This window comes from Lynx canadensis, chromosome A1 (assembly GCF_007474595.2).
Source record: "Lynx canadensis isolate LIC74 chromosome A1, mLynCan4.pri.v2, whole genome shotgun sequence".
NCBI lineage: Eukaryota > Metazoa > Chordata > Mammalia > Carnivora > Felidae > Lynx > Lynx canadensis.
This window is the reverse complement of record NC_044303.2, coordinates 14,461,692-14,485,334: the sequence shown is the minus strand read 5'-3', so window position 1 is coordinate 14,485,334 and position 23,643 is coordinate 14,461,692. Positions and strand designations below refer to the sequence as shown.

Genomic DNA, 23,643 nt, shown 5'->3' with positions numbered 1-23,643 from the left:
AATCGTCATGGGAGGCACATTCACATACTCAGGATTTATAGTCAGATGGACCAAAGTTCAAAACCAAGTGCTTTACTCGGAATTCGACTGGCTAGTCCTATGACCTTGAACAAGTTTCTTAACTCCTTTGAGCCTCCTTTAAGGGGATTTTATGAAGATAAAGAGATAATACGGCACTATTAGCTTCCTTCATTTTTATTCCCCATTTATTTGTAGTAAAAATTAAATTACTCCTAAAAATAAAACTGTTTCACGATAAATTGTATGTTGTAAAAATCATCTTCCATCTTTTTCGACATTGCTTCTAAAATTTTACTATTTACCCATGCATGGATTTGGCATCTCCTGGCAAAATGTAGAGCTATAGGCCATTTTTGAAAAATGCTATGACAAATTTAATGTAAAGACTTTGAATCCATCTTTTTACTCCCAAATAAATAAACTTACCAAATAAATAAAAAGGCCTCACAACACACTTTGCATTACTCTTTTATTAAAGGGACCTCAAAAAAGCCTAAATTGTTGGACTGCTAACAAGATTTTTGCTAGTTAAGCGTTTAATGATAGTTATAAGTATTATTCTTAAATTCCTAACTCAGCTATAGATTTCACTTTATATGGTATTATACATATAGAACTTTCAAAATTTTTTATTTTTAATTCTTACAGAACTCTATAAAAATGTTGTAGCTTAGCCTTAAGAACCTATTTTGATCTATTCAAGTCTAAGTATTTATCAAAGCCTTTTAATGAGAAAACATGATTTGATGTACAGTGATGTTTCCAGCCACATTTGGGGTGAGAACTGGGAATTGACCCAATATAAATAACCCTATAATTTTATGATTGTATCGTTACTAGGTTTTTGTTTCATTTTGCTTTGGTTTTTGATGTCACAAGTTAATCATGCCAGTGATTTTCCATGGTTCTTTTTCTTTGTCAGGCCTGGAGCTTAATGATCATATTGATGAGTGACCGGTGGAATGAGAGGGTGGATGAGATGAAAGAATGAGTCAATGAGTGACACTTCTTCCCAGACTAGAGGACAGATCCAACATGACAGGGCCAGGCCATTCCTCATTCATTACATGGAGGATTCACATGGGCTTCAGTCTAAATGTCACTGAATGAGGAGACAAAGTGCAGTGTTTCCCCAACTGCACTTATGCTCAGAACCAGTGTGTGTGTGTGTGTGTGTGTGTGTGTGTGTGTGTGTGTGTGAGAGAGAGAGAGAGAGAGAGAGAGAGAGAGATGATAATATATAACTAAAAGGAACTTGTTGCTTTTTAAAAAACACACAAAACCGTGAAAATGCTCTTACGGAGATCAACCGCGTCCAGTTTGCAGGAGTCACCACTAGATGGCAGGCTTGTACCCTTGGCAGGAAAAGTCCTCAGTAGCAGCCTGACTTTCTTCCAAGGAGCTGGGAGGATCTTTTAAAAATGTGTATGCAGGGGCGCCTGGGTGGCGCAGTTGGTTAAGCGTCCGACTTCAGCCAGGTCACGATCTCGCGGTCCGTGAGTTCGAGCCCCGCGTCAGGCTCTGGGCTGATGGCTCGGAGCCTGGAGCCAGTTTCTGATTCTGTGTCTCCCTCTCTCTCTGCCCCTCGCCCGTTCATGTTCTGTCTCTCTCTGTCCCAAAAATAAATAAACGTTGAAAAAAAAAATTAAAAAAAAAATGTGTATGCAGATGCCACCTCCTTAGGAAAATTAAAGTATTTACTGGCAAAAATAGAACTCGCATCACTATTTATTTATTCCAGAAATAAACTGTAATTTGCTTGAAATACAGAAGTTTATATTCAAGAAACTTTTTCCTTCTAAACTCCCCAGTACTCTCTGGAAGAAAGCAGTTTCTCAGAGATCTGCTTCTCTTGGTCAGAAATTTTCCGTTAGAAACTTTCTGTCCAGGTGTCTGTACCTGTTTCTAGCTGCCCATCAAAATGGCATGCCTAGCACATGACTCTCGTTGTCACTCTGTAGATTGTACATAGCAGGAAGATACCCTGTTCCCTCCAAGGGATGACCAGGTATGACCAAGAGATGGGGTGTTCCAGCTTGGATTCATTTCCGGTTCAGCCAGCCCCAAGCCCAGGAGATGAATGGATTTCCTTCTGCCTTAATCCCAGAACTCTTAATCCCCAAAGAGGTCCATGGTACACAAGGCAACAAGGTACACAAGGTACACAAGCCACAGATAGAGTGCATGTAGAAGTCATAGACCAAAGTACAGTCGAGTAGATTCTGTAGTCAGTCCACTGTCATATGATCTCAAACCAGAAGTGTTGATTAATGGTCACGCGACCCAGAAGAAAGGAGACAGGGGCCTCTCAGGACTCTGTCACTAGCTGTCACCCAGTCAGCATTATTAGTGATGTGAAATGAAGATGTATTACGGCAAATAACAGAATTGAGATCCAAAAGTATCTTTGGCTCTATGAGGGTCCAAAATCAGTAAGATGAAATTTGACAAGAGAGGAACATAAATCCCAATGGACTGAGTGATCTTGGTAGAGTTGTTTTAATGATCATTGCAGAAAAGCAGCAATGGAAAAACTTGGCCAGGCCACGTGAAAGGCAGTTAATTGACCGTAACTTCAGTGTGAGCCTCAGTGTGATATGATTCCTTAAAAAAGTGCCCCTAGACTCCTTTCACCGAAAGAGTGCTACATCAAGAGTCCTCTGTCTTGCTTATACCATTTGCCACTCTGGTGAGGAATCTGAGCACGGCATGACAGGGGCCTGGAGTTTAGCCCACAGCAGGGACGGAGAAAGTAGAGTGTGGTGGCTCTGGTCAAGTAAATGACACAGAAGATGGAAAAACTTTTCTGTGCTGTACTTGAGAGCACTGAACTCTAAAGAGAAGACATTAATTGCTGAGAGATTTGAGGTTGATATAAGAAAAAAAAAGTTCTAACAATTGCACCAGTTTGCAAATTAAACAGCCTTTACTATACGTAGCTTGTGGTCATTGAAAATGTCCAAGCAGAGGGGCACCTGGGTGGTTCAGTCAGCTATGCCTCTGCCTTTGGCTCAGGTCATGATCTCACAGTTTCTTGAGTTCGAGCCCTACCTCGGGCTCTCCGCTGTCATCGCACAGCCCGCTTCAGATTCTCTGCCCTTCTCTCTCTGCCCCCACCTTGCTCCCGCCCCCTCAAAAATACATACATACATACATACATACATACATAAAAATAAAATGTCCACGCAGACACTGAATGATTATTTTTTATAGGTGTTTAGGAAAAAAAATTCTGCTCTCTGAATTTGGATAAAAGTTAAGGGAAAAATAGAAGAAAAACAACATCGTCCCCAAACATTATTTAGTACAATCATATGCCAGTTATTTTGCTAACACATTTGCTGAGGGCCCTTTTCCAAGGACCTATGATGGCACAAGGAAGAAGAAGACAGGAAATAAAAGTGTAGTGTGCTGCCAGGGTTGGCCCAGGTCTGTCTGGTGCACTACTCGTCCCTTTTGTGATTAAGGACTGAAATAACACCACTCATCTCACTTAAAATGACATGGTCTTATTGGAGTAGCAAAGATTAATAATAATAGTATATAGCGTTGCCAAAGTTATTAGACTACCAATCATCTCATACATGTTGGTGCGGAGTAACTTCATAGAAGCTTTTTGAAAGGTAATTTGGTAATAAATAACTGAAACCTTCAATAGTATGTGTATCCTATGACCAAGTAATTCTAAGTCTGGAAAGGTAACCTAAAGAAAAAAAATCAGATATGTATACATACATACAGATATTCATCCCAGTGGGTTTTAGTATGAAAAAATAGAGATACGTATATATGGAAACAAGTTACCTCAGGGCACCGATTAACTAAATAATAGCATGATGAGGAGGGAGGAGGACATATGGTTAAAACCTTAGACTTGGACATACCTGAGCTTAAGTTCTGGCTCTGCCACTTACTAGCTGTGCAACATTGGACAAGTTACTTAATGTCTCTGAGACTCAATTTTCTCATCTGCAGGATATCAGTAAGATTACTTAATAGGTTGTTGTGAAGATCCAATAGGGTAATGAACATGAACTCAACACAATGCCTCGTGTATCCTGTGTGCTTACTAAGTAGCGGTGGTAGTAGATGTTGGGGGTATTATCATGGTGCCTCCATACAATGGAATATCCAGTAGTCACTGGAAATCGTGATGTAGATACAGGCTTATTCACTCAGGATATATTGTCCAGTGGAAGGAGAAGGGCAGGAAAGAGAGGTAAAGAAGGGGCTGGAAGTTCATACCCCAAAATGCTAACAATGGTTATTTCTAAGTGTCAAGATCATGGGTGAGTTTAATTCCTTTCCCTCTATAATTATCTGTCTTTTCTAATTTTCCTACAGTGACATGTTGGATATTACTCGTGTGTCAAAAATGTAATACCAGTTTTTAAAATGGCAGTGACACTGAGTTCCCAGTTTTAGCAAAAGCCTAGTATGTACAATGGCCAAGAGAATCCCGAACGTGCATGTTTTGTGTATCTCAATGCAGCTGCATAGGACTCCTTTTGAGATAGTTTCATGATGATTTTAATGTGAGGATGAGAATCAGGTTTCCGGGAGTCTCCATTCATCCTTCTGTCTTCCCAAAAATCTCTAGGTAATACCTTAAAAGCTACTTTATTTTTCGCTCTGCTATTGTTACCCCTCTTCTGACTTCTATATGACATTCACTGTTATTATTTCATTTAACCTTTGATTTCATAAAGATTTTACATGTGGGTATAAGATAGTTTTTTTAAGAATTAATTTTTTTTCCAGGAGGTTTAATTTTAAAGTATGTGGACCATAAAGTGCATTTTAAAAAATAATCTCTTGCATTAATGTTGTTTTACTTCACTTCTCAAAGATTAAAGATTTAAATTTATTTTCCTTAGGATCGTAAAGGCCATATACCATGGCCAGAGGAAAAGCAACGTCTTTTTAAAGGGATACCATATTGGTTAAAAAGTAAATCGACTTTTTTTTTCATGGCTTTGTCAATTTCATGCCACCTTTGTCCAATTCTATTTGGTGAAATAATTTTTTAGTACCTATTGAGCTCCTCTGTGAAAATATTTCCGTGGATACTAATGATTCATTAGCCAGGATTTCAACAGGGTTATCCTTGAATTCACAGCAACATTGAGAATTATGTTTGTCCCAACACATCTGTTATGTTAGTCAGCTCTTAGTTCTCTATTATGGGAATCTCAGAAACCATTTGCCTGGGTTCAGGTTATCTGTGAATTTTCATATTATTTTATGGCCACCAGCTGCATTTTATGACTATATATTAAATCTTTTATTTTTTCAAATAACTTTTCCAAATGGTCTCAGTTTCTAATCCAAAGGAAATCAGGCCTATGCCCAAACATCTACTGTTCAGCAAGTTACAGCTACTGCAAAACCCTAAATAAAAGAAAAGAAACAAAAATAAAACTCTTCTTTAAAAAGGAAAAATCCTGTGCGAAATGCCGGTGTGCCAAAAACCTAATACCTGACCTTTCACTATATCTGTTCTTGGTAGGACGTGCCTTCAGCTTTTAATTGGAACCTTTTTCATAATTGTTGCCATTTAACACATTTAGTCTGTCAAATCATGGGATGTCTTTATAGCCATATAATAAACCCTAGAGAACAACTTCTCTGACTGTAGCCATCTGCAATGATCACAAGAGTAGCTTACAAAATACTGACAATCTTTATGGTAATAGGATACATATGGCCGCCCACAATTATGGGTAGCTGCATTCAATTAGTGTTGTACAATTACACAGTTTTATTGCTTAGTTAAAACAGTGAAAGCACTACATACTGGTAATTTGCACTAATCCCCGTCTCTTTAATAGCCCCTCAGTGTTTAAAATGTGGGGGAACATCTAGAGTATTTAAAGGGTTTGGGATGAACATTAAATTATATCTCATGTTGTGAATACTCATTGATTGACAATGTACTCCCACCTCACTTGTGGGTCGCGTTTTATGGAAGCTTTACAATACAGTGAAGGCCAAAGTCCTTTTTCCGCCAGAACCCCACTTGCTGGATCAGGCTGCCCGAGCCCGTACTTGCAGCCAGTTAACGTCCCTCGTGGAAGATGGTCAGGATGAGGAGACGTGCAGAGGAGCGAAATCACAATCGATTCAGGGAGCACTATAAGCCAAGGACTCCACATTTTAAGTGTGAACTTGTTAGAAGCTTTTTCCAACTCCTAACTTTTAATTAAAAACTCAGTTCAAAGTAAATTTATAGCTGCCGTTTGGGAAAATACTTTCTGGGGGATGGTTGTGCAAGTGGTGGGTGTGCGTGTGCGTGAGGGTGTGTGTGTGTGTTTGAAACAGATGTATTTAGCAATCTGCGATTTGAACAGAGTTTTAATTACATTTTTTAATGGCCTCACTCATGCCCCTCTGTATCTGGCTCCGTAAGACATAAATAAGGGTGAGCCCAGCTCAGGGTGCAGCAGACGCTAAGGGTGAACCCCAGTTGTGAGGTGGCTGTGTGGGGACTCAGGAAAGGTGCTCTCCCATTGGAGGGGAGGAAACGCTGGAATATATTCTTCTGTATCCTTCTCCCAAAGTGTTGACAGAGAAAAACCCAAGGCAACCTTGTTTCCTGCCCTGCCTGACAGTAAGTGAAACACAATTCCAAACGAAAAGCCTGGACATTTATTCACCTGCAAAAACATTTTGCTGAAGCATTTCTAATGTAGTTGTGTCTAGAAATGTTTTCAGTTACATGGATTAGGCCTTTGTCTCTCAGTTCTTATTGTCTATCATAAGCATCACGTTAACTACTTTATGTTCATGAAATTCTGTTTTTTCAAAGCCCACCATGGAAGTGATAAAGATAAAAAGATAAAAAGAGCATTAAAATGATAGATTCTGTGTTCTATTTAAAAGGTGTTGGTTTTATTTTTGAAGAATTACTTCTTTCACATAATCCTAAATTTTAGGTACAATTTTTTTTAGTGCTTGTTTTCCCTTAGTTGTTGAAACTTTGAACTTTATTGTTTGGCTACGTTAAATATAACTATCACATGGCTATGTATGAGATGGAAATCCTATCAAAATGTAGATACTCAAAAATAAAACCTTTGCTACATGTAAGAGAATTACATAGTCACAGTCAGAACCAAAATATGACTTATGACTGGATCTGCCAACATCTGCTTTCGTCCAACTTTTGAATAAAGTTAGGTGAATAAAGTTAGGTGAGTATAGATAGTACGTTTAGAGGAAAACCACAAAATTCCTGTACAAATGGAGTTGCGTAAATTGAAACCTGCATCTGCACAACCTCACAAAACACACCCCGCGAATGTTCGGACTAACAGAACCTCAAAGCGAGAGATTATTTCGCATTTTAGGAAGGTTATTACTAAGAAAACGGAAGTAAGGAAGTAAACAATGCTGCTTTGTCTGGGAAGTAAACTAGACGATCTTCTAGATATATTTCCATCTCAGGTTTCTGCTCATGAAAAACATTTGGATGGCCAGAAGGGCTGATGCACTAAAACTATGATTTAGGGATTTCTTTTGCTGGAAAACATTTAGGCTGGATATGATATTATGTTTTGTGGCTCTAATGCCTCAGAGCCCCTAACTTGCTCCTGCTGATGGGCTAGAGAGCTGCTTTGTTAAAGGAGTGAGGACAGTGTCTATCCCAGATGACAACTGGGCAAAGTTACGTCTGTGAGGGACATGCAACTGTCTTTGCCCTAATGACCTAAGTGCAGGAGACCCCACAAGTCTCTGGACACCTGCCCACAGGCCCAGTCTAGATGGTGGTCAAGCCCTTAAGGAGAAGACTCCATGCTCTGTGTGGAGAAAACATAAAAGGGTATTTTCTGCCCAGAAAAGACATAGTCACTCCAAAAGGGAGGATCAGACTCCCCGCCTCTGCCAAAACAGATCCAAATGATCGATGCTGATACCACAGCTTAGCCAGCCAAACATCTGCACTTTATGCGGCAGTGAAATGAGAAGTTAATGTACTTTTGCCAAGGAAAGGGAGACTCGGTGTGTGAACGGTAGTGGAGCTCCTGATGTGTGGAGAGATGCCTTACTGTGCAAGAGGTCAGACCGCCGTAGCAAGTACAGATGATCACAAGGCGGCAACAGAAGAACATTCAGGCTTCAACTTGCTGGGGGAGGAATTATTCTGATGTGCATGGAAAACTTCACCATTTCCTTAAGGCATCTCCTGGTGACTGCCTTTGCTGGGAACAGGAGCTTTTTAGTGTGGTTTTCTTTATCTTATTGATTCCAATGGAGGGCACTGAATTAGAATTCTGAATGCCCTTTGATCTTTTCTTTGAAATAGTAGAAGTTGTTTGGAATACTTTTTAGAGCAGACCCATTTGGTTTGATCACGGGCTGGAATTAAAGCAGTATAAATACTTGCCTATAGTCACATGCATCCTTTTCTTGATTTGTTGGGTGAAAGACTAGAGACTTTTACTGCCTTAATAAGGAAACCTGGGCAGAATGCTGACTCTGCACCTGATAAATCTTTCCAAATTGCCACAGGTGAAATGAAATGTTAATATCCCTTTCAATTATTAATAAAAAAAATGTAAATAGATTTTGTTGGAAGTGTGGGCCACTGAAAATGAAGTATTTTAATATTTGTGTAGATTTTTTTGTTCAGTTACTAAAGAACTGTATTTTTAAGGCCTCTTATATATTAAAATGGAGAGGTAATTATTTTCATAAGTTGGAGATACTGCACTGGAGACTATATTTCATTGTATTACACAAATCAATTTTAATTGTGGAAAACATTAAATACAGAGGAGCAAAAAAACAAGAAATCTGCCTTAATCCTACCACCCAGAGACGGACACACGAACACTGTGTTCTTTCAGACATTTTTCTTTCTACGTCTTCTTTTCTTTAATACACATTTTATGCAGACCAGTCTGAAATCTGCCCTTTTTTCCCCAAAATAATGTATTTCAATAAATATAAACCCACATCGCCATGTTAATGCTCATGTAGCACGCCATTGTATGAACTACCGCAATTTATTATTGAATTTCCATTTGCTGGCTGTTTGCCATGCTTCCAGTTCTGCTGTCATCTAAAAAAAGATAGTCTCATATGTATATCCTTGCAGAATTGCCTCATTTTTTTTTTTACTTTATGATAAATACATGAAAGTTAAACCACAGCGCCCCTCATTTCTTCAAGAAAGAGCTTTTGAGCTCTTCGTTTTAAGGCAGTTTCACTCTTTGCTTTTCCTGTAGGTGTACGAACACCAAGATGGCAGCAAATCGCTGAAGCTGGGTGACTTTGGACTGGCCACCATTGTAGACGGCCCCCTGTACACAGTCTGTGGCACCCCGACATATGTGGCTCCAGAAATCATCGCAGAGACTGGGTAAATGCTTTCCGTGTGTTTACTGAAGTGCTGTGCTTGTCAAAGAACTAGTCTGCCTCAAGAATAGGAGAAAGTACTGCTCTGTGCCATCCGGACAGAATTAGCTATCAGATTTCTTTCACTCTTTTTTTTTTTTTAAACTTGAAAGTGGGAGCCATTTTCTCTGTTTCCCCAATCAAGTTGCCAATTACTGCAGTCTTGTTCAAGGCTTCCATTTGGCCTTTGTTAAAGGTAGAACAGCAGTTATTAACCTCAGAGTAAAAAATGTTCGGACTAACAGGGAAACATATAGCGATGGTAATTAACTTGCTTTTGGATAAAAGAAACAGACACTGCTGTGTGTGGTGATTACAGTCTCCTGTGGTTATTTCTCTCAGCTGTCCTCATTCTCCCGTCCCAGTCTCATTTTGGCTCTCTTGGCGGTCCATTGATTATCTGTGCAGTACAAACACCCTTAGGCATCAGAGGGCCACTGGGAATTTTCTGGTTTCTGTGTGCAGCCGTATCAGATGAATGAAAATCTCTAGAATGGGGGTGGGGCGGCGGAGAAGGCGGGTGGCCTGACACTTAGTAAGGACCTACTGCACACCAGGTCCTAAGCTCCTTTACTTCTAACTCTTACAGTAGATGGTATGATTCCCATTGAGCATATGAATAATCTTACTCTGAAGGTTGAATATCACATAAGCTCATGACTAGATCGTAGTTCAGTCAGCATTTGAACTCAGGTCTGTGTGAATAAAGGGCTCTTTCCAAAAAGAGCCTAGTTCTTACCAAGGATCATGGGCAACGTTCTGAAGTACTACCCTCACACAGAAGGATTGGGAAAGGGTGGTGCAGCAAGGGGAGATGGCCCTACTTTTCCCCCCAGTTAGTGGCACCAACCCACCCCCAAGGGTCTAGGTTGTATGCTCCACTATGACCCATTTGAGAGAGTTTTTCTGCTTAACCATAGACCAGAAAGGTAGAAATGCAGAATAGATGAGAAGGGAATGCCAATCGGGAAATCCCAAGGGTGAGATGTAGGGTAATGAGAACTTTTTTATTCGTCAAATTTGAGTGAGTTGGGAGCCCACATCTGTAACCTTGCCTGACCTCCCTCAGAGGGTGTTGCCTCAGGCGTGCCTACAGTTTCTACTGTGAGTATTCTGACAGCCTGCCAGGAGGGAGGGGTCTGGGGTAGAAAGAGAATTGCATTGGGCTCTTGAAGATCCTGGTTGGAACCCAGCTCTGCCACAGATTGTGTGATCTTGAGGAAAACTATTTACCTCACTGAACCTCAGTTTTCCCCTCTATAATATAGGCAACAATACTTATCCTTGGGAATGTAAAGAGCTGTTAGAAAAACAGCATATAAGATAATATATGTCGGTGCTTTATAAATTGGAAATGTCCTGGGGCGCCTAAATGGCTCAGTCCGTTAAGCGTCCGACTTTGACTCAGGTCATGATCTCACAGTTTGTGGGTTCGAGCCCCGCGTTGGGCTCTGTGCTGACAGCTCAGAGCCTGGAGCCTGCTTTGGATTCTTCATGTCCCCCTCTCTGACCCTCCTCTGCTTGCACTTGCTCTCTCTCTCTCTCTCTCTCAAATAAATATTAAAAAAATAAAAAAAAATAAATTGGCAATGTCCTATATGTAATTGTTATTTCTAAAATCAGGGAGTTGTATAGTTTCAAGGGTCCCGCCTTATCTTAAAACTGATATGGCTATAATAAACCTTTTTGATGAAACCCCTCACTTACTGATATTTGGATATGATCATAAGCATGCTTTTACTTTGATTTTTATTCATGTATCTTAGACAGTCTCTCTCTCTCTCTCTCTCTCTCTCTCTCTCTCTCTCTTTTATTATTCTTTCCTTGAATTCTGATTAGCGGGTGGGTTTTAGTTTATTGTTTGTTGTTGGGCTTTTTATTTTGTTTAGTTTGGTTTTTGGTTTAGAATAAAAGAGTCATCTATTTTGCTATGCCCCATAATTTGTCCTGGCCTGACTTTGCTAACTCTAACCTCACTTACTTTTCCAGATATGGCCTCAAGGTGGACATCTGGGCAGCTGGTGTAATCACTTACATCCTGCTGTGTGGTTTCCCTCCGTTCCGTGGGTATGGGCAGTAATCTTTTATTCCTCACCAACAAAGCATTGCTCTATTCTCTGAGTGATCCATTCCGCCTTCTTGCACAAAAGAGCCTGAAGCAGGAAAAGAACATAATAAGAACTTCGCTCACAGTGCCTGTTATTTTTTTCTATGTTGTACATGCTAATTTACATGCCTTCCATAAATCTTCCTCATATAATTTAAAAACTCATTCTTTCTTAATTTACCAAAACAGTTCCATATTGACATTTTAAATTGCTTAAAAACACACATTTTACACATTAATGGGGAAAGGAAAGGCTCTAATGTATAAGAATGAAGAAACATACTCTGAGTTGACATTTTAGTGCTGTTTTTCCCTTGTCGTTGTTCATCTAAACAGAAGTGGTGATGACCAGGAGGTGCTTTTTGATCAGATTTTGATGGGGCAAGTGGACTTTCCTTCTCCGTACTGGGATAACGTTTCTGATTCTGCCAAGGTAGGTTTCCAGTGCCTTCTTCTTCCTTATAGCCTGTGCGCCTTAATGGAATTACTGATTTTGACTCGTCTTATGCAGGGAGACTTAATGATATTGTTAATATGATTTCTGTCTATTTTGGTTATAATTACTAGGTTGTCCAAGAGTTCACAGTCATCAAGTCCTCTGTTCATAGCCATCCCAACTTATCAAGTGCCTCTGTTTCCCTGGCTTCATTGCTCCTTGTTGCCACTCCGGTTACATTGCTACAGGCTCTTGCTCCCCCTACCCGCACCAGGCCACCTTAGATTTCCACACAGCTTATCGCTTTGCCTCTTTCAGGTCTCGACTTAATTTTGTCTTCTCAGTGAAACTTTCCCAGACCACCCCACTTTCAGTTACAGCTCTTTAACCAACCTGGCTCACCTTATCTTCCTCATCTGCTTTATTTTTCTGTATAGTACTGACACCCACATGTCCATCTGGTATACCATGTAACTAGCCTTCTACCTTTCTAGACAGGTAGATTTAGAAAGGTGGATACATTCTACTTATGTAATTTATTTTCTGATTCTCCTACTGGAACACAACGTTCCCAAGACAAGGATTTGTGTCTATTTTGTTTATTGCTGTAACATCAGTGTCTACGTAGTGACCAGTACATAACTGGTGCTTAACATGTATTAAATGAATGAATAAATAAAGGAATGAGTGAATGAAACAACTAGCTAATCAATCAAAGTGAAGGAAGCTCAAACATTGAAATGATCCACACAGATATCAGGAGGAAGCTACAATCTAACCTGGATCTTGAAAGACAGCCAGGATATAAAGGCAGAGGGAAACAAGGCATGTCATTTTTGTCCATTAAACTAAGAAGAGATCAGTATCTAAGAAAACTGTAAAACTCTTACATGGAGACAATAGTAGAACTTGAGATAAAAAAGAAGACTTTTTAATTGATTCCTTAAACTTACGTCTCCAAGCATTGACTTAAATTTATGAAAAAATTCTTGTTGAAAAATAATTGACTTTTGATTATTTGGTGTATATGCCTTTCCTTTCGCTGTGTCCTGAGTGGGTTCAATTGAAAACCTGACTTTTTCTGCCTGGCCACTTTCCATAGAAAATGATGCATGTTAGGTCCAAGGCTTTCATTTTCTTCAGCCGCCCAGGACTTCTAATTACCTCTGGGCCTAGGAAAATGTGGGGAATTGAGAGAAGTTTCATAGGAAAGGCAGAAAGGTGATAGGAGGTGGGGTGATAATGCATGGGGGTGGAGTTGTTTTTGCCTGTGAGCAGTCTCTTCAGGAACTTACTGCCTTATGCCATCACTCCGTAACAAGAGGGCTCCAAGTCATTGACAGATAGGACCATCTCCTACACACCCATGACACCTGGCAAAGGGCATCACACAAAATAGTTGCTTTAATAAGTTCTGGCCCAGGTTGGAAAGTGAATGAATGCCTTCTTACACAAAGGAGCCTGAAGCCGGAGAAGAACATAATGAGAACTTTAAGGTAGAAATCTCTGTATCAATGGAGATAAATCATCCCCATCACGGACTGGTACTCAGACCCTGTGAATGTAAGGAACTGGATAACACATATCTAACCATTTTGTTACATGGGAACTTCTAATCCAAGGTGGACAGATGTATGACAGACTCATCATTAAAACCCAAGCTGTGCTTTCCTGGTCCAAATCATTTGGAGCTCATGAGGAAGTCTCATTAATTTCAGAACCATTAGATCGTTTGCCCCTTAATAGTTCCATTTTATTGGTATTGATTGATGTGGAAATTTTCGAAGCAATTTTAACATATTTCTGTATTAAACCAACTTAGAAATCTGCCTTTAAAGCACGAAATTCTAGGCAAAGAAAGGAATATTAATTCTTTAACTTGTATAATTTATTTCTTTTCTACTAAATACATTTTTAATGAAATTTATTCTAATATTAACTTCATTTTTTTCTCAACGATAAGCAATATATTTGTAATTCTGAATACTCGCCTTTCCTCTAACTTCTAAAGATATTAGGTGGCTGTGGGTAAGTTGAGCGGATATATTTAAGATTTAGAGCTTTTCCAAACTGAAAGAGAACTTCTGCATATGAAAATGCTCAGATTGCTACCGTAAAAGTTAGACAAATGGAATCGAACGTTCCCTTCTGCAGGAGCTCATTACCATGATGCTGTTGGTTGATGTGGATCAGCGATTTTCGGCTGTGCAGGTCCTTGAGCACCCCTGGGTTAATGTAAGTGACTTCCTCCTTCCCCTCCACTTACTCCTAATGTTCCTTTGGAAAACTGCAGATTTCCTAGTGGTGTCACCTCCTTTTCTGAAGCGTTGTGTTTGTATTTGTCCCTCCCCCTCAAGCCAGAACAGTTACGGGATCTCAGTCTTGTTCCACGAGGGCCTCTGATGAATCCGTGCTGACGTGCGTTCTCGTGATCCCTTGCACAGAGCATTTTGTTTCATTCAGATGGGACTGCCTTCCAAGTGGGGAGGTGCATGTACATGGTCACTCCCCCCCCTCCCCACCCCCTAGTCTACATTCTGAATACATCAGTAAGACAGAGAAGATTTTCTGAGTCACTGCTGCTTTTGCATGATTCCCACCAGAAATACAACTGACCCAAGGGTCTCCATATAAGCCCTGAAGTACTCCAGTGCAGCACTTCTTGAACTTGAATGTGCTCACAAGTCACCTGGGGATCTTGTTAAAATGCAGATTCTAATGTAGTAGATGTGAGGCTCTGAATTTCTAAAAGCTCCCAGATGCTGCTGCTGCTGCCACTATTTGAATACTACAGTCTAATGATACATCTTTATGAAAGAATTCTCCAGAGCGCAGTCATTCTGTTTTGTTCCTGTATCTCTTTACAACTGATTGATAAGATTTGTTTTGAATAGTAATAAATACGTATAGAGTGCTTCACTTAGAAAGTCTCCCCACGACTCTTTTGAGTAGTTCACATACATGAGCTGATTATGTTCTTCCTAACAAGTGTAGAATCTAGGCACTCCTGTAACCCTCACTCACATGCGGAAGTTCCATACCTAAGTTTAATGGTTCGTACTGCCAAAGTAGAAGACAGACACAGATTTGCACGTGGATATGGACATGAACACAGACAGGAACAAGGTTACAATCGTTAGCTCGATGATTGAAATTTTGCCAGCCTTTCTACTGCTTTGAGTGATCTGGCTGTGAGTTGAAGGCAACAAAATGTTCCACTTCTCTAAATTATCACCTCGGTGATTAGCCACATGTCTTTTTCCTAAGCCGCTAATTGTTAAGGATAATAGAAAGCACAGTGTTGAGACAGACTGTATCTGAAGTGACAAGAGGTTGGGGTCTTGTACATGTTCTGCCATATGATGACCATGGGCCTAGGTTAGTACTTTACATATATATGTATACACACACACAGGTATACACACACACACACACATATGCACACACAGATACACACACACACATATATTTTTTATAACTCAAATTGTTAATTGATGCTTCTATCCCTACATTTCCTAGATTATATAATTTGTTTAGAAATGAAATTGGTGCTCTATATGTTTTTCTTCTGTATTTTATTTTATTTATTATTTTTTAATATGAAATTTATTGTCAGATTGGTTTCCATACAACACCCAGTGCTCATCCCAACAGGTGCCCTCCTCAATACCCATCACCCGCCCTCCCCTCCCTCCCACTCCCCATCAACCCTCAGATTGTTCTCAGTTTTTAAGGGTCTTTTTATGGTTTGGCTCCCTCCCTCTCTAACTTTTTTTTCCTTCCCTTTCCCCATGGTCTTCTGTTAAGTTTCTCAGGATCCACATAAGTGTGAAAACATATGGTATCTGTCTTTCTCTGTATGACTTATTTCACTTAGCCTAACACTCTCCAGTTCCATCCACGTTGCTACAAAAGGCCATATTTCATTCTTTCTCATTGCCATATAATATTCCATTGTGTATATAAACCACAATTTCTTTATCCATTCATCAGTTGATGGACATTTAGGCTCTTTCCATAATTTGGCTATTGTTGAGAGTGCTGCTATAAACATTGGGGTACAATATACACACACATATATATCAGGAGGATATATGTGAATGTGAGTGTGTATAGATAGATAGCTAAAGTTTGTTTTAAATATTTTCATATACCAAAGCTCCCCAGTTGGCATACACGTGTGTAGAGGTATTAATCCCAGCCCTTGGGATAGTCAGGTAGAGCAGCTAGAGTCCAGGAGTGGTCATCTCCAGCCTCAAAACCTTTGCATTTACCCCAGGGTGCTAAACAAAAGTTATCCTTTTCTGTGAAGTGGGAGAAGTTAGGAAGCATCTCACCTAAGCCTAATAATAAACTTAGAAGATAGGCAGAGTGGGTATTGTTGTACCCATTTTACAGAAGAGGAGACTGAGACTATGATGAGTGACTTACCCGAAGTAGCCAAGTTTAGGTGGAGCCAGAATTTTCTGCCAGGTGTCCTCCCCCCAAGGATAAAGCCCCATGCACCACTTTTGCATTTACCCATCCTTTGTTCTGTGTGAAAGCACTGTGAATATTGCACAAGAATGCATATGTACATCATATGGTTATCATGATTGTTCAGAGAAGTTAGCATCCTTGCCGAAGTAACTTACCTAGGTCGTGGCACCTTTCCCTTAGATATCAGGGAGGAAGAAGCACAAACCAGCTGCAGCCCGTCTTGGTGGCAGCAGTTTGTTCTGATTGATCTACATGCTAATTAAAAGCCCATAATCAGGGTGCCTGGATGCTCAGTGGGTTAAGCGTCCGACTTCAGCTCAGGTCTTGATCTCGTGGTTCGTGGGTTCGGGCCCCGCGTCGGGCTCTGTGCTGACACCTCGGAGCCTGGAGCCTGCTTCGGATTCTGTGTCTCCCTCTCTCTGCCCCTCACCAGCTCACACTCTTGTCTCTCTCTTTCTCTCAACAATAAATAAACATTAAAAACAAAACATTAAATAAACATTAAAAACAAAAAAAAGCCCATGATCTACAAATTGTCAAATTGGATGTTAGCACTAGAAAGAAACGGTGGGACTATGATCACACAGAATAAACCAGAAAATGTGAATTTGAAACATGGCCTTGGAAGGCTAACAACGAGCCACAGAGGAAAGAGATTCGTAGACTGTACATAGCCATTTTTAAGTACGTTTTCATCAGAGGACCACTGCTTGCCAAGCCTGTCCTTGGAAGCTGTGATAGAATGAGACAGAAGGGCTCCTCCAGCCATCATCGGTGTGGGGAGAGGGGTGCTACAAAGGATTACGTGGGGGAGGCTGTCCGACAGAGCAAGCTCCAGTGGGATCTTCATATTTGTGTTAAGATAACTTTGTGAAGGTGAGCAAATTCGTCTGTATGTGTGAGGGGGCTGGAATGCAGTTGGAAACAGCCTTAGCCTGATTACAAACCAAATGACCCTATCTCCTTACGTATCCCAACTCAGGGGGTTCAAGAAAAAAAAAATTAAGAAGACTTTTGGCTGTTGCCTTTGAAAAACTAGGTTCCTCCTTTTCCTGAGGCAGCATGTACATGTCTCAGCAGTAACTTTCTGCCTTGGCAACCTGCTTTGTACACATTTTTTACACATGGTCCCACTTTGCTGATGATTAGGCTCAGCCACTCCCTCTAAAACTTGGACTTCTGCTCTCATTTTAGTTTTCCCTCTCAGATTCCCTAAAGACATTTCCTAAAAGCAAGGATAACATTTAAGGAATTAGCCAGGAGATTATAAACTAAAAAAAAAAAAAGTTATGTAATTCTAATAGACCTTAGATTCTAAGGGGAAAAAATATTGGTGTGAGCAAAAACTTTAAACATATTTTTAAAAAACCCCAAAATGTGTGAAGTGACTGCTTAACTTTTGAAATTACATTTATGTAGTGACTAAATCAGAAAAATGACTATTGTCTCAAAAACATAAATGAAAAAAACATACATAAGCTCTCATAACCAGCATTTAGTATTCGTGGAGGTCTCCAAGGGCAACAAAATGAAGCAAGCAATCAAAATAAATATGTTAGGAATTTAAAAGGAAGTCCATTTAACAAGGCATTTTGCATTTGGTGATCAAATTATATCTGATTACCACCGAGGACTCTACCTTAGGGGGTAAAAGGTAATAATAATTATATGAGCCCTGAGGAAGTCATCAGAAGGCATTTCCTGTTCCCTCATTCGTCCTCATTTTCTCTGTTGCTTATACAGTGACCTTTTCACTTGGTGCCTTTGGAATTGAAAAGGCAGTCTCTTATGAAATAGAGAGTAGGGCAACAGAATCGGAAAATCTAGTCAGCGAAAGTCACTTGTTTTATAACCTTACCTCTCGGCTCACTTTTTCATTCGCTCCGGGTGGGGATCCCACCATGTTCCTCGGTGTTCTGGGCCTCTGCTCTGTTGCTGGAAGAGTCATGAGTGAGTCCTCTTGGTGGATTGTTCTAGCAAACCAGATGGGCAATGGCAGCATCAGTGTGCAGCCAGGTGTCTAGGAGAGGAATGTGGACTCCCAGGAACATCAGCTTACCCTCCTGTGTAACCTTGGGACAGTCATTTCACTCCTTTGAGCCTGTTTTTGTGACAGTGAAATGGAGACAATAGAATCAGCCTCTTGGGCTGTTACAAGGATGAAGAAGGGATTAGATATCTGAAGAGTCTGAGAGTCAGTCTGCAAGCACTAGCACTGTGTACGTACTTGATAAATATCTGGGGAATTTGGGTCTAAGAGAGACAGTAACCCTCACCTGTTGCTATGGGCTGATGAAATGCGAATTGCTGGTGTATGAGAAGTTTGATTAAGAAGGAAAAACCCCTCATCCAAAATAAAAGAAGAAAATTCTGTTAGTGCTCCAAGCACTACATACATAGTGTGTGCATTATTGGCTCTACTGTGTTCTCCAGTATCACAGCTATTCCTCATCCTGGCTAAGTTTATTTATCTTAGTAGTCATCTAGTGGAGAACCACAGGATTTAGGCACATAAGAGACTGAAATAGGCAATATACATCTTGATCACTCCAGGGACTGAGGACAAGGTTGAGTCACTTTCCCCCAAGCGACACTTCGTTGATAGAAAATGTAGGCCAGTGATAAGTTCATAAACTTAATTGACACTTCCAGAAATAAAATTCTTATTTGTAAATAGAATTAAATTATCACCATTGTAATATTCCAAATATATTACTATATATTTTTTTAAAATTTTTTAACATTTATTTATTTTTGAGAGACAGAGAGAGACAGAGCACGAGTAGGGGAGGGGCAGAGAGAGGGAGACACAGAATCCAAAGCAGACTACAGGCTCTGAGCTGTCAGCACAGAGCCTGATGCAGGGCTCAAACCCACGAATGGTGAGATCATGACCTGAGCTGAAGTCAGATGCTTAACTGACTGAGCCATTCAGGCACCCCTCAAATATATTACTGTTACTGCATTTTTATTTTTAAAGTGCCAACCTGCTTTATCTGATGTTATTCTCCTGATACTAGGATGAAGGTCCAACTCAATGCTGTAATATTATGAGTCTGTGTTTTGCCACCAGTTATTTTCCTGGTTTTATTGATGAGGAAACTGAGCCTCAAAGAAATCTCTAGCATGAAGCTCGGTGGAGTTTCTAGCACAAGGTCTGATGCCTGGATTTTGCCTTTGAAGATTCTGAATTGGTCTACATGGGCATCTGGGAAGGCATCAGGAATTTTAAGAGTTCCCAAGATTCAGAACCTCTGTCCTGGTGCAAAGTACTGGGTTAATTGAGTCAAGTGTAGTTATTTAGCCAATTCAAGACTTCCTGTCACCTTCCTGGCCTTTCAATTGTATTTAACTTCCTTTTTCTTGCGCACCTCCTCTTTTGAAAAGATACTACTAAGCCAAGATATCCAAAAAGAATGAAGAAAAAGAGGAAGAAGAAAAATCAAGAGCCTGGATAATCTACCACGATATTCCATGCTAATTAAAAGCAGCTCTCCCCACACAAAAATTTACATGCATTCATCTTGTGCTGGCAGAATTTGTTAGAAATTAAGAGAACCCCTAGTGATACTATAATAATAAATAAAACCACCTATTTATATTCATGAATTACAAATGATGACCTGGAATTCAAGTTTCCATTTAGGCATCTTATCCTGCCCTTTCTCCAAGCTAGATCTTAATTTACTTCACATTTTCTCCTCAAGTGCAGTGCGAATTGTAGACATAGGGGATGTATAGGGCCAAGCTGGAGAGAGTCAAAGGTCCTGGGTGCCGTACAGCTGGAGACGGTTAACAAGAATCAAGAGGCCAAACCCTGGGATGCCAAATGAAGCTGCTATTGAAGAGTGCTCTAATGTACTTGAGAGATGACTTAAAACTAAATAGGGATATTCTGGTAGTAAACTGCTCACGACTGCCATGCCTTCTCATAAATTCACAGATATTATTAATAATAGAGCCTGGTAATGAGTTGACTGAAAACCAGATCCACGAGTCAAAAGCAAAAACCCACGAGGGGAGGAGGGTTTTCTAAAGCATGACCCCTGGAATGGTTTCCCTGAGGAAAGAGGGGAATTTACTCCGCCGAGTGACTTCACATCCAAGCCCCCACACCCCTCCTCGCAGCTGCTCCCCAACATCCGCTGGAGAAATGGAGACCAGGAGGCTAGGTCTCCTACAGACAGCTGTGAGAGTTCATTTTCCATTTTGCAAACTAATTTTGTTCTTGTCAGCTGCAATGCTCTGCCACGTGGTGGATGGGAATTTCTAAATCAAAAACCACTAACCTCAAACCACAACCAGCCCGTGTCAAACTTCAGAAACTACTCCCAGAAACTACATACCAGAACGTATGGTAATAATACTATAACTATTTGTAACACACTGCCAGGTTTGTCACGTTTCGAAAATTCATAGCACATTTTTGGCACACAGTCTATTCAGAATAACGGCGATAAAGATGTATATATAAAAATGTATGTTTTTAATGGCCCTATTTATTTTATTGATGCAAGACAGTAAGTTAACTAAATCTCCATCATCAATCCGTATGCCTCAGGTACAGATTAGGGGCCTGCAAAGTCAGTTGTTTATGTCTTTTAATCCAATTATGCTCAAAGCCTTCAAAATTGATATAAAACTCTGCAGACTTTCAGTTGATGTGAGGTGTGTGTGTGTGTGTGTGTGTGTGTGTGTGCACGCTCCCTCCCCACATTCTCTAGCTGAGACTCTTTATTTCATTGGGGAAAAAAAACCTGAAATGTTTTAAGATTTATGAAGTCAGAAGCATCTCTGACAACGTGTGAGGGTTGTTTCGGGACTTTCATTGCTTCAGCGTGCACTAATAACCCAAGGGAAGCTGAAAGCTTCACGAGAATTTGAAGCTGGAGGCCTGAACCCCCAGGACCCAACATCTAAAAGAGTTGCTAGGAGTCTTGACAGGAGATTAGGACCAGGACAGAGCCGGGAAATGATAACGAAGTCCATGCTGAGGGTGGTGAGAAAGCAAACTCTGAGCTCAGGAGCCGGCAGGGGGAAAAAAGCCAGGTAAAGGAAATTTCAGGCTACAATGGCCCCGGTGAGGAAGTGAGGAGATGGCAGGAATACCTCTCCCTCAGGAAGTCGGAAAGGGGCCACTCCTGTGGAATCCCTACCGTGTGTTGTCTCTATAATCTCACCCAGCCTGTTAACCACAGCCTGTGTGGATCACAGGACCACACTGGGACCCTCTGCAACTTTGTGTCATCCGGTGTCAGCCAGGCCTTCTAGCGCCACCTGCTTCACATAGGATTGGAGAGCCCGGCTCTGGATAGTAGACATCTAGTCTCTCCTTGACATAAAAGTCAACTGCATTCCACTGGGCTCCCTGAAGTGCTCACTATTCCTTTTACTGACCTTCATCCAGATGCCATCCCAGGTTCCACTGAGGCCTGTCCAGGTATTCTCTGTTTTTTTTTCAGTCTCCAATCGAATCCTTCTTTCTCCTTGCCATTGCACCATTTTCATCATGGAAAAGTTGGGATCCTTCCACTTAACCCTGAGGGAGCCCTTTTGTAACTGATGCCGTGCTAACGAATGCCCTGGATGGATACAATGTGGTGTCATGGAAAGAATACTTTCAGACTTGGTTCAGTCCTGACTCAACTACTTTGTAGCTATGTGACCTTGAGCAAATTACTTAACCTTTGCTGAGCCTCAGTTTGCTCATCTTCAAAATGGGACTGATAATGCCTGTCATAGAGGATAATCTGAGGATTAAGGGGACAGTATATGTAAACCCCTCACCCAGGGCCACATAGCAGTTAACACTTGTGTCACCTTCTTCTTCCTGGCTTTCTCTTTTATCTTTGCTCCCTTCCACCTCCAAATGGGCCACACTCTCTCCTTCCTTCACCTTACCTCACAGAAAGAGGTAAACTTGCATTTCCCCAGGGCAGACTGCTTCATTTCCCTTCCATCCCTTCCCCTCACCCTGATTAGCCCCTTTCTCCTGTCTTCCCGCTCTTCCTTTCCAGCAGCTTCTGATCTGAGACTACAGACATGCTCAAGGTGTCTTTTTTTTTTTGGCGGGGGGGGGGGGGGGTCCTAAAGACAAAAACCTTCCTTCAGCCTACTTCCCGATTAAGTTTTTCAAATTCGCTTTTAATCTAAAATGCATACAAATCACTTTGACTCAGCTAGCCTGGAAATCTATTAAGAGATGATTACGCGTACATGTATAATCTTGGGGGGAACCCTTCTGTCAGGCTGCTCCCTTTCACTCAGGCAGAGCCCCAACCTATGCCAAATACATGACACTAATACATGACACTAATCATTTCATCCCTCATCAAATGTTTAAATGCTCCCAGAATTCTAACTTAGATTCAGAGGCCTCTTGTTTCCTCCACCATTAAAAAAGTGTTTCGCATACACCATTGAATTCACCCTTGTGTTTAAACCTCTGGGTTGCATGATTCTAAATCTATGTGAGTAAAGGGCCATTAGTCCTCTCTACCTCCTACCCTTACACCCCTCTTATTAAAAAGCATTGCTTTTATTCCTGAAAGAGATTAAATCTTCCATTTCCAGGTATTTCTCATAGTCATTTGTGGCCAGTCTGTTTTTGGTTTTGTTTTGTTTTGATTTTTTTTTCAGCTTTCTCCATCATTATTCTCCTACATACTCTTAACTAGAGATAAACTGCTTAACTCATTGTTTGGCAATGAGACTCACACTGAGTGAGTCCCACTCACTCACATCTGTACACCAAAACATTGATTTCCTCCTCTCTACCCATAAATCGCTCCCCCTCATTAAGGACCAGGCTGGAGCCCATATTCCTCTTGAAGTCTTCTCTGTTCACAACTGAAAATATGTCCTCTCTCCTCTGAACTCCTTCCGTGTTTCTAGCTGAGCCATGAGGCTACATGCCTCTTGACAGCTCTTTCTTATCTTCTTGATCTGCTTTATTATTTGACATTGTGTGTGCCTACTTTGTCTCTCAGCCCTCAAGGTTCTGGTGGGCACAGATCATTTTTCCCCCACCCCCTACCATCCCTGGCATAGCCCCGGACAGAGGAAGTACTTGATATGTCCCTGTTTCTCTTCCCTTCCCAAATATTATCCCACTGTTACCCTAATTGACCTTCACTTTATTTCTGACTCTTTTCAGAGTGTCGATTTTTAAAAAACTTTTTGAATTTACTCTGCAATCACT

At 40.7% G+C, this 23,643-nt stretch overlaps 1 protein-coding gene across 4 annotated transcripts in view; it reads left to right on the top strand.

The window, feature by feature from the left end:
* The window catches only part of DCLK1 (doublecortin like kinase 1), a 348,175-nt gene that overhangs the window by 298,685 nt on the left and 25,847 nt on the right, over positions 1-23,643 (top strand). For all 4 annotated transcript variants that reach the window (XM_032593819.1, XM_030309040.1, XM_032593840.1 and 1 more), the window contains exons 12-15: positions 9,252-9,385; positions 11,410-11,487; positions 11,864-11,960; positions 14,118-14,198. In XM_032593819.1, the coding sequence (XP_032449710.1) occupies positions 9,252-9,385; positions 11,410-11,487; positions 11,864-11,960; positions 14,118-14,198 (390 nt within the window). The remainder of the gene's footprint in view (positions 1-9,251; positions 9,386-11,409; positions 11,488-11,863; positions 11,961-14,117; positions 14,199-23,643) is intronic.